Source organism: Lynx canadensis, chromosome E3 (genome assembly GCF_007474595.2).
Source record: "Lynx canadensis isolate LIC74 chromosome E3, mLynCan4.pri.v2, whole genome shotgun sequence".
Lineage (NCBI taxonomy): Eukaryota > Metazoa > Chordata > Mammalia > Carnivora > Felidae > Lynx > Lynx canadensis.
In genome coordinates, this window is record NC_044318.1 from 4,292,024 (window position 1) to 4,302,267 (window position 10,244).

Sequence of the window (10,244 nt, forward strand, 5' to 3'; positions counted from 1 at the left end):
CTGCTCCAGGACACATGCAGTGTGGTCGGGGCTCCGCCACAGAAGCCCAAATGTGACACACCTCCACCCATGCGGCCTGTCAAGTGCAATGGCCAGCTTTCCCCCCCATCTCTATCCCTTTCAAATGCCAGAAATTTGGGATGCTTCACAGTGACAGAAAATAACTTCTTTGTTCCAAGTTCAACTCAGTGAACCACCAGTAAGGCAAGTCAAGAAGATGACGTGGGAGACCCGAGCTCAAAACCAGTTCTGCCACCTGAACAAGGTGCTAAAAGCATTCAGGACCTCAGTTTCCCATCTGTAAAAGGAGAGGCACAAAAGCCGTATGTCTCAGGGTTGCTTGAGAGAATGTTCTGGAAGAGGCACCAACAGGCCCAGGTCCCAGGCCAGGAAGCAGGCGGCCACCTCTGGCACCAGCCTGGACACGACAGTAGTGAGCCTGCAGACTCGCAGCTACTTAGGGAAGCTGGGTTACCGGCAGTGCTGGAGCTCTGGAAGCTGGCCTAGAAGGTAAACACCATGCTTAAACTGAGTGGCCCCCTTCTCTAAAGAACACATAGGGCAGAGCACACGAGGCCAGAAGGACCCGCTTTGTTTATTAGGGAAACAGAGAGTAGGTCATGCACCCTGGAACCTGGGTTATGCTGGAAGGTGAAAATATATACAGTGATTGGGTGACAAATAGAATGGAGCACAGCCTGAGGTCCAAGGCCACCCAGCCATGGGAAACTGCCATACTCCCTGCGTGGAATGTTCCGGAACCCAGTGGTTTCAGCAGCTGCCCCCAAGACTTCAGTGATGACTAAATGGAACAAGTACTCTATACTGTTCCCCTCAGCCACCCAGGAGATAGTGGATGTGCACAGATCAGAAGCATGTCCACCGCAGAGGGACAAAGTGGGGCAACCAACGCTGCCTCTGTCCTGGCCGCTTGGGGATGGAGCAAAGGCGGCCCTGGCTCCTGCTGTGGGGACAGATGTCAGTCGTCTCCACAGGCTTCCTCACACGCCTGCGGAGGTCGGAAGATGGGCTATCAGGGAAGCGTACTCACATGAGTCATCTGTCCTTTAGAACAGCTGTGGCTCTAGGCAGGTGACCCCCAACTCATCCCACTGCCCGCTGACACCACTGGGATACGGAACAAGTCCCCACAGGCTATGTTTTGAAAATGTGGCAAGGCTGGAAGGGAAAGGGGGGAGACCAGGGAAGGCTGGGGTATGTTAATGCAGTAAGGAATGGGAGCCACTGAGGTTTCCCTGAAGTGGACTGATGAGTGTCCCCCAACTTCATGTCCATCCAGAACCTCAGAATGTGCCCTGATTTGGAAACAGGGTCTTTGCAGATGTAATTAGTTAAGATGCTGTCATTCAGGATTAGGGGCCCTAAACGGAATGACTGTGCCCTTACAAGAGGACACCAGAGACACGGGAGAGGCAGAGATGGGAGTGTTGTGGCCACAAGCCAAGGACACCAGGAACACCGGAAACAGCAGAAGCCAGGAGAGAGGCCTGGGATGGTCTCTCCGTCCGGGCCTCCAGAAGGAGGCAGCCTTGCCCACATCTTGGTTTTGGACTTCTGGCCTCCTGAACTGTGACAGTCCGTCCCTGTGGTGCTGAGCCACCCGGGTCGTGGCCATTTGTACAGCAGCCCCAGGACCCACGTACACCCGGCTTGGTGTCTAGCCGTCACTGCCGAACTCCGTGTCCAGATTCCTCCCTGGGCCTGAGCACCTGAAATGTCCCACTGCCACAAGCTGGACCCACACCAGGGGCAAATGGGATCAGTGTGAAATGCCTTAAGGTTAGGATTTTGGTTCCAAAACAGAAACAGCTCCAGCAGCTTCATGAACTGTGACCTCGAAATTCTGAAACAGATCCCGGAAATGGACAGTTCAATGAGTGGCGGCCAGGCTTTGGCCCAGGGGCCTCCCGGAGCCGTGCTGTGGGGCTCCGCTGGCCTGGGGGGCACTGCTCTCTGCTGTGGGTCCGCTGGTGTTTGTGGAGGTCGGTGCCCCGGCGGAAGCCCCTGCCACAGGCCGGGCACACGAAGGGCTTCTCAGCCGCGTGCGTTCTCCGGTGTGCACTGAAGTGGGAGCTATTGCTGAAGCGCTTTCCACACTCGGCACAGGCGTAGGGCCGCTCGCCAGTGTGTGTCCTGCGGTGGATGACCAGGCTGGAGCTCTGGCTGAAGCGCTTCCCGCACTCCGCGCACGCATAGGGCTTCTCGCCCGTGTGCACCCGCTGGTGCGTGCTGAAGTTGGAGCGGTCACTGAAGCCCTTCCCGCACACCTGACACTTGTAGGGCCGCTCCCCAGTGTGTGTGCGCTGGTGCTTGGTCAAGTGGGACGTCTTACTGAAGCCTTTGCCGCACTCAGGGCACGCGTACGGCTTCTCACCCCGCCGGGGTCTTCCTCCTTCCAGAGACTGCTCAGGCCTGGTCATGCCCCCAACCAGCTCTCGGTCCTGCTCCCTTCTCGTCGGCACGTCCTGCCTGGCACCCTCTCCATCCTCAAGTTGCAGCCCAAGCCCTGAGACAGAGAAAGCACAGTCCCTGAGGCCTTCATGGGGCCAGGGGAGGCTCCTGATAAGAAAGAAAGCAAAGGCTGGGCGGAGCCTCAGAACACTCAGCAGGAAGTGCTTGTCAGACCCTGGATGGAGATAATTAACCATGGGCAGCAGCTCGTGAAACCCTCACCACGCCAAGGAGGTGGGTGCTGTTATGGCCCCATTTAAGATGAGGAAACTGAGGCACGGGAAGGTTAAAGAACTTACCCAGAGTCACTTGGCTAGTAAGTTACAGGGTGGGCTCTGGAGTCTAGGCTTTTAGCCTCTAAGCCAGGGATTCTAACCCCGGGGGCAATGGTGGCCCTGAGAGGGCACTTGGCAATGTCTGGAGACATTTTTGGTTGTCACAGCCAGGCAGTGGAGTGTTGCTAATGGAATCTAGTGAGTGGAGGCCAGGGGGGCTGGCGAACACCCTATGGCACACAGGATGGCATAACAGAATTATCCAGCCCCAATGTCAACAGTGTTTTGGTGTTTAACCGAACAATGGCACCACAGCCAAGCTAAACGACCTCTTGGGTTGGGACACCTGGGTGGCTCAGTCGGTTAGGCATCAGACTCTTGATCTCAGCTCAGGTCACGACCTCATGGTTTGTGAATGCAAGCCCCGCATCAAGGTCTGTGCTGAAGGCGTATAGCCTGCTTGGGATTCTCTCTTTCTCTCCCTCTCTCTCTCTCTCTCTCTCTCTCTCTCTCTCTCTCTCTCTCTCTCCCCCTTCCCCACACTCTCTCCCCACCCTCTCTAAATAAATATACTTAAAAAACTCCTCTCAGGTTGCTATACTCTCTACTTAACATCTACACTCAGCTGTAAGTAAAGCAGATCAGCCTCAGTACTAGTGGATGGGCCTCATCTAATCAGCTGAAGCCCTTAAGAGCAGAACCTGTGGTTTCCCAGAAGAGGAATTCTGCCTGGGTTTTGTGCCAGCTGGCCTGCCCTGCAGACATCAGACTCAGGATTGCAACATCAATTCTCACTTGAATTTCCAGCCTGCAGGACTGCCCTACAGATTTTAGGCTTGCCAGCCTCCACCATCCTATGAGCCAATTCCTTAAAATAAATGCCTTTACTTACACACCACACACACACACACACACACACACACACACACACACACACACACACACACACACACACACAATTGGTTCTGTTTCTCTGAAGAAATCCAACTGATACCAAACAAGCACCTCAATTCCTTCAAAACCAGACAGTGTTGGGGGATGAGCTGGGGACAGGGCTGGAAAGGAGAGGCTGTGGATGGCCAAGGCCCTGCCAGGAGCAGCTCTACCCACAGGGGTCACGGGCGGCACAGAGGCTAAGTGAAACTGGACGAGCCGTGTGGACGGAGGAACCCAGGACAGCTCTGGGCACTTGCCTGGGATGAGCTGAGCAGCCATACTCTCCCCACTGCAGCTGGGCCTCTGACGGGTCTCTAGCAACCCTGCCTTTGCAGGCTGCACTCAGCTGGGTGCGGAGCAGGCTCTCCAGGGAGTGTGCCCGGCCCATGGAACCAACCTGGTGCGGGGTGTGAGTTCCTAGTTTAACATGCTCCCCAGGGATTCCTTGGGCCACTGCAGTCCAACAACTGCTGGATTGGCTTCTGTAAGTGGTGGAGAGACAGGAACGGTACTGGGCAGGGAGACGGCCTGGGAGATGCCAAGTGGGCCACAGCCAGCCTAAGGGAAGGAGCCACCCTCCCTGAGACTGGCCCACGTCACAGACATGCCACTGATGAGCACGTTACCCCCGCTGTCGGGCAGCACATCCCAGACGCAGCCCCGCTGAGCCGGGTCCAGGCACTCCCACTCCTCCTGGGACAGGTATGCCGCCACGTCCTCCAAGGTCACCGGCACCTGCTGGAGTGCAACCCACTCAGTCCCCTGCCACGGCTCCTTCATGCGGCCGGCCTAGCGGGCTCACCCACCCCCTCCACCTGTAACACAACGGCAGATCCTGCTTGCCTCCCCCACTGCCTCTCTCCTACACCATCCCTCTCCATATGCGGTCATCCGCTCCTGCTCCTCAAGTTCCGCTCACAGAACAGCGGAATCCTGCTAGCTGGGAGGACACCGTCACCACCATGCCGTGTCCCACTGCTGCAGGCCCAGAGACACCAAGGACAGAGCCACCGTATGGAGCAGCTGGTCCACTGCGCGCTCAGCCACTGGGGCCCATGCTCCTCAGGGGCACGAGTTAGACATGCCTTGCCTCAGGTCGAACCAGCCCTGGGACCCGAGTCGGGTGTCTTGGGAACTTCAGGATGCCTCCAGGCCAGTAGTTCCCAAATCTAGCACCACGGTGACCCGAGGAGCACATTAAAACCCAAGCAAGGGTTGCCTCTAAAAGAGGCAAATGCACAGAGACAGAAAGAAGACCATCAGGGGCTGGGGAACAGGGGTGGGGAGGGACCACTAACAGGTACCGGGTGTTTTGAAGAGGAGTATGTTTTGAGAACCATCATGATAGTTGCATAACTCTATACATATACTAAATGTTGAGTACTCTAAATGGCCAAGTTGTGTGGTATATGAATTACATCTCAATAAAGCTGTTATTTAAACAAGCTACGGAGGCTCTGATTCCAGGCCAGGGCTGGGGGATGAATCTATATTTTTGCCCAAGGTCCCAAGAATCTAGCGCCCAGCTAGGTTTGAAGCAATTGCCCCAGTCCACAACTAAGCCCTGGAATCCTCTGCGACACACCTAATACCCAGATGGCACCAGAGAGAAGACTTCCAGGAGGTAAAAGTAAGGGTAAAGGGGTCATTCCACGAGGAGCACCTCCGAAAGCTGGACCTGGCCATGGAGAAAGTGTCCCTGTAACAAGGGCGTGGGACACACAGGGATGCAGTGGAACACCCACTCACCTGGGACCAGGATGAACCGAAGGATGTGGCCGGTGCCGTCTCCTGATGCTGGGAGGCCACTGGGCCTGGGGAAAGACACAGCGTGGTCAGAGAAGGCCACACAGCCCAGGTGTGCAAAGAGTAGCAAAGGCCCAGACAGGGCCAACTACTCTGCACCTACGCTCAGTCCTGGGCAGGAACCTGTCCTTCCCACATGCAGTGGCCCAGCCTCCTGTGACAACCTCCTCCCTCTGCTTCCTTTCCCTGCAGGGCTTCCTTCATCCAGAGGGATGGCGACTCACCCCTCTTTGGCCAGAGCTGGGGGCTCCCCTTTGGTGTGTGGCTCAGTTGGGTTGGGGGCTGCTGGCTGGAGCATCCAGACCCTTCCTCCAGAGACAGCTCCTCTGGCTCCGCCTCCACTTGGTGTTTCAAGCACTGTTCTCCTGTCCCGTGGGGCGGTACATCATCAGGGAGCACTTCCAGGCCCTGCATGCAGATGGAGATCTGCCCAGCAGTTCCCAGAAGTTTGGGAGAAAACCCACAAGGTCCCCAACCACTTTTGCCTCAGGCACCCCTGGCCATGCTCCCTTCCCAGGCTCCCAGGCTCCCCCCAGCTGTGCCTCACCACAACCACCCCCGCCGGCTACCTCCCCAGGTCTGCCCCCACAGGCCTCCCCATCGCACAGAGTCCTCCCTCCAGACTGTTCTGGGAGAAGGAAGGTGAGCTGGGAAGAGGTCAGGCTCCCAACCTGGACAAACGGAGGCTTGCTCTGCCCCTGAGTGAGACTCCGCTGTCTCCCCATCACACTGCACTCTCTTACCCCTCCTTCCTTGGTGTTCCCCACAGACCCTGGACCAGAAAGGCCCTGAATCAGATCTCATTTCAGAAGTTCACACTATAGCATGTGCTACATTTCCTGAAGTCAGTGACAAGTGCTCTGAGACCATCTATGTCCCAATTCCAGAACAGGTGAACACGATCAACTTGGGTCTCAGCGTTTGCTGAGCTCTGCAACAGTACTTGGGATAAGAAAACTTTAAAACCAGTGCCAGGGATCGCTGCATCAAGCTCAACATCCCACACTTCTAAGAAGAGACAGTCCCCAGAGGTTACGGGGTGCATAGAGACAGAGGAAAGGCATGCCAAAGAACTAATCCAATCTGAGCTAAGAGCTATGCAGTAGGACTAACCTAATCTGAGCAAGAAGAATTTGTTAAGACTTCCCTATTACTCCAATTTGGTTACAAGAAGTTGGGAGCGTGCTCTAGAGTCGTGCTGTCCACAGAACCTTCCATGACAACAAAGTGTCCCATATCTTAGCTGTCCAGTACAGTAGCCACTGGCCACGTGTGACAACTGAGCCCTTGAAATGTGGCCAGTGTGACTCAGGAACTACACCTGACATTTTATTTAGTTTTAATTTAAAAAATCACACGTGGGAGCGCCTGGGTGGCTCAGTCGGTTAAGCATCCAACTCCCGAGTTTGGTTCCGGTCACGATCTCACAGTTGATGAGATGGAGCCCTGTATCAGGCTGTCAGCTCAGAGAGCCTGGTTGGGATTCTCTCCTCTCCCTCTCTCTCTGCCTCTCCTCTGCTCACACTCTGTCTCTGTCTCTCTCTCAAAAATAAACGTTAAAAAAAAAAAAAAATCACATGTTACTGGTAGCCACTGCACTGGCCAGCGCAGCTCTGGAGAGGTTGGGGGTGGGGGGGAGCTCTAACTGGGACACCCACCAGCCCCTGCTCTTTCTTCCCAATGCTCCTCTCCTTCTGGAATCTCTTCAACCCCCAGGGCCCTGCCTTGGAAGATCTCCAGCCTCTTTCCCATCAAAACCTGTGTAGGACCTACGCTGGGGTGATGTGAATGAACCAAACCACACAGTTCAAAGAGAGCCAGTGGGGCTACATGTGCTTAATCGACAGGTTTACACCCATCGGCCAAGGCTGAGAAACACTTTGCAGTTGCCTCCTTTGTTTCACAGGTACAGGCAGCCCCAGGTCCTCCCAATGGCCAAGGCAGGCCGCGGGCTCCACAGCCCAAGGAATCTCCAAATGCAGATCTTAGGAGCAGAGCCCTGAGGTGTTGGGGCCCCATCTCCGCACCTTAGGGCCAAAGTGCCCCCCACCTCACCCGCTGCCTCTGCTTCCTGGGCTCCCGCTGCAGCCCTTCCACGAGGACCACGGCCTCCTCACCGCTCTCCGGCTGTTGCTCCCGCACCCGGGCCTGGATCTCCCCGGGCAGCACCATCAGGAACTGCTCCAGCACCAGCAGCTCCAGGATCTGCTCTTTGGTGCGCAATTCAGGCCGCAGCCAGCGGCAGCAGAGCTCCCAAAGGCGGCTCAGGGCCTCCCGTGGTCCGGCCACCTCCTGGTAACAAAAGAGCCTGAAGAGCCGGCGGAAGGTCTCAGGGCTAGGGTCTTCTGTCTCCAGGGAAGGCTCCTCTTCCCAGCAGAAATCCTCCTCCACCTTCACGATCAAGATCTCGTCTTGCTCCAGGGGTGGTGGAGGCTGGAGACCAGGTGTGGTCGCCATTGTCTGGGGCAAGTCTTGCTCTTTCTTGTGCCTCAAAGGTCAAATCTGTCTCTCCCTGTACCTCTGGCCAGACACTGGAAGTGATGTTTTCAGGGCTCTGTGGAGAAACAACATAATCATTTGGGGTGCAGCAGTGGGGCTAGTTAAGTGTCCACACCCAGAAGGCCCTGCCCTAGCCCCAGAGCCAACTCACCCTCATTGGCAAAAGACCTGAAGTAAATCAAACCGTCCTTGCTTCTAAGCCCCCTGGTAATTCCTAAGCAAGTTACTTAAACTCTCAGGGCAACGATTCCTCGTTCAAAAAGTAGAGATGATGATATTCCTACACACAGGCTTTTGAGAGGACTAACCGGGATATTTGCAAAGGGTTTTGAGCACTGACTGGAACGGGGCCAGAGCTTGGGAAGTGCAGTTTTCATTACTACGGTTGGCCCTTTTAGGATGGGGTCCCCTTGGAAATAGAACCAGGGCCCTCTGTGTCCAAGGGGACGCGGATTCTGTCACGACTTGACCCTCCAATTCGGGCTCGGCAAGCCCTGAAAGCCCGCCGGGTACCCTCGGTGGATGGGTCACCACGGCCCCTCCAACTCCAGGGTCCTGAGAGAGTAGGGACTCCCCGGCCGGACATGCTTTTCCCCGGTTTCGTCCTCGGGTGCAGGGTGAGCGGTGGCCCAAGCCGAGCACAACCCCGGGTTCTGGTGAAGAAGGGCTGCGGGACGGAAGCGGCGTGGGCCGGGACTCCGCGCCCGCACTCACCGGCAGCGCGGCGGGCCGGGCCGGGGGCAGGACCGTGGGCGTGGGAGTGCAGCAGGCGGGCCGGCTAGACCCTAGACCCACAACCTGCACAAGGCGGAACCCGAGCTACGTCCTCTTCCAGCCACGGGTAGAGCCCGCTGTGGTACTAGAGAACGAGGCCGTGTGGGCGGGCCCACCGCAGCACTGTGGGTAATGTAGTCCTCGCGCCATTAGCTGAGCCGGCTGTCGAGGGTGGGAATAAGCCTGGAAGGGCAGGCCCGCGAGATGCATTGTGGGCAACGTAGTCCTCGAACCCCTGGCCGACTACCTGTAAGCGCGTGGGAAAGAGACCGCGTGGGCGAGACCACAGGAAGCATTATGGGTATCGTAGTCCTTGCACCTTCAGTGAGTAGGCGAGCGTTTCGAGGTCCCGTAGCTTCTGGGCCATGCTACCCGTGTCGCCTCCATACCCCCTCCCCTAGCCTGAGAAAGGTCCACGGTGGGAGGGGATTTTGTAAATTTACGTTTCTACTTACATAGTACTTTGTATGTACCAGGCTCTGTTTTAAATACTTTGCAATTTATTAACAGTTCATCTTTGAAACAAAGATGGGAGGTAGGTACTATTAGCAATATTTTATAGATGAGGAAAGGAGGCAGAGAGGTTCAGTGACCAGACCAAGGTCACACACACTCAGTAAGTGGAGAGCTGGGGTGAGGTTGGAATCCAGGCATCTGTCCTAGTCCAACTCCTTAATTTTAGAGACTAAGAAGTGAAGACCCAGAAAGTTACTTATTTGGGGCATCTTGGATACCAATGGCTGATTTCTTTTATTTGTTAATTTAATCAACAAATACTGGGCTCTGCTTTGTAACAGGCAGGCACCATGAACAGGAAGTGAACTAGACAAAGGGTCCCTGGTGTTGCTGTCCAGACTGGAGAAGACTAAGCCCCTGGCCCTTTAAGCAGGTAAAGGGTCTTGGTGAGGGTAACCTGCCTACCACATGGTAAGTGCTCCATCAGCATTATCGCTGACATAAGGACCAGGCCATTCCTGAGTCCTTTAGTTCTGGCATCCCCAGACCTAGCACCTAACCCCATCTTCCCACTAGCTTTTCTCCCCCTCCTACTCTGCATTCTGTCTCATGTTTCATTTCCCCCGCTACATCCAGCATCCAGTTTTTATTGTGAGCACACCAAGCGGAACAAGGCACTGGGATGCCTATGACTTATTTCTGGAGACAGCCTCTCCCCGAGTGGGAGGCATCTTTAAAATAATTTTTTTTTTTAACATTTATTCATTCTTGAGAGACAGAACAGAGCATGAACTGGGGAGGGTCAGAGAGAAAGGGAGCCAAAATCCAAAGCAGGCTCCAGGCTCTGAGCCATCTGCACAGAGCTCAAACACAGGGCTTGAGCTCACTGACTGCGAGATCATGACCTGAGCCGAAGTCAGACGCCCAACCGACTGAGCCACTCAGGCGCCCCCCGAGTGGGAGGCATCTTTAAGAGCAGATTACAGGACTGCCTTCAAGACCACCACAGCCTTGTGGTGGGGTCTG

At 55.6% G+C, this 10,244-nt stretch overlaps 1 protein-coding gene across 3 annotated transcripts; it reads right to left on the minus strand.

The window, feature by feature from the left end:
• Positions 1-569: 569 nt before the first annotated feature.
• Positions 570-8,876, minus strand: ZNF500 (zinc finger protein 500). 3 transcript variants are annotated; one of them, XM_030300507.2, is made up of 6 exons: positions 8,703-8,876; positions 7,545-8,043; positions 5,714-5,897; positions 5,433-5,497; positions 4,310-4,421; positions 570-2,527 (listed from the first exon to the last, which is right to left on the minus strand). In XM_030300507.2, exons 2-6 carry the CDS (start codon positions 7,944-7,946, stop codon positions 1,842-1,844), a joined length of 1,449 nt encoding a protein of 482 aa, XP_030156367.1. In that variant the 5' UTR covers positions 7,947-8,043; positions 8,703-8,876; the 3' UTR covers positions 570-1,841. The 3 variants fall into 3 exon arrangements, with proteins under 3 accessions (XP_030156367.1, XP_030156370.1, XP_030156369.1); XM_030300510.1 differs by having other exon boundaries at positions 4,310-4,418; positions 8,703-8,817; XM_030300509.1 differs by having other exon boundaries at positions 8,140-8,817.
• Between the last annotated feature and the right edge of the window lie 1,368 nt (positions 8,877-10,244).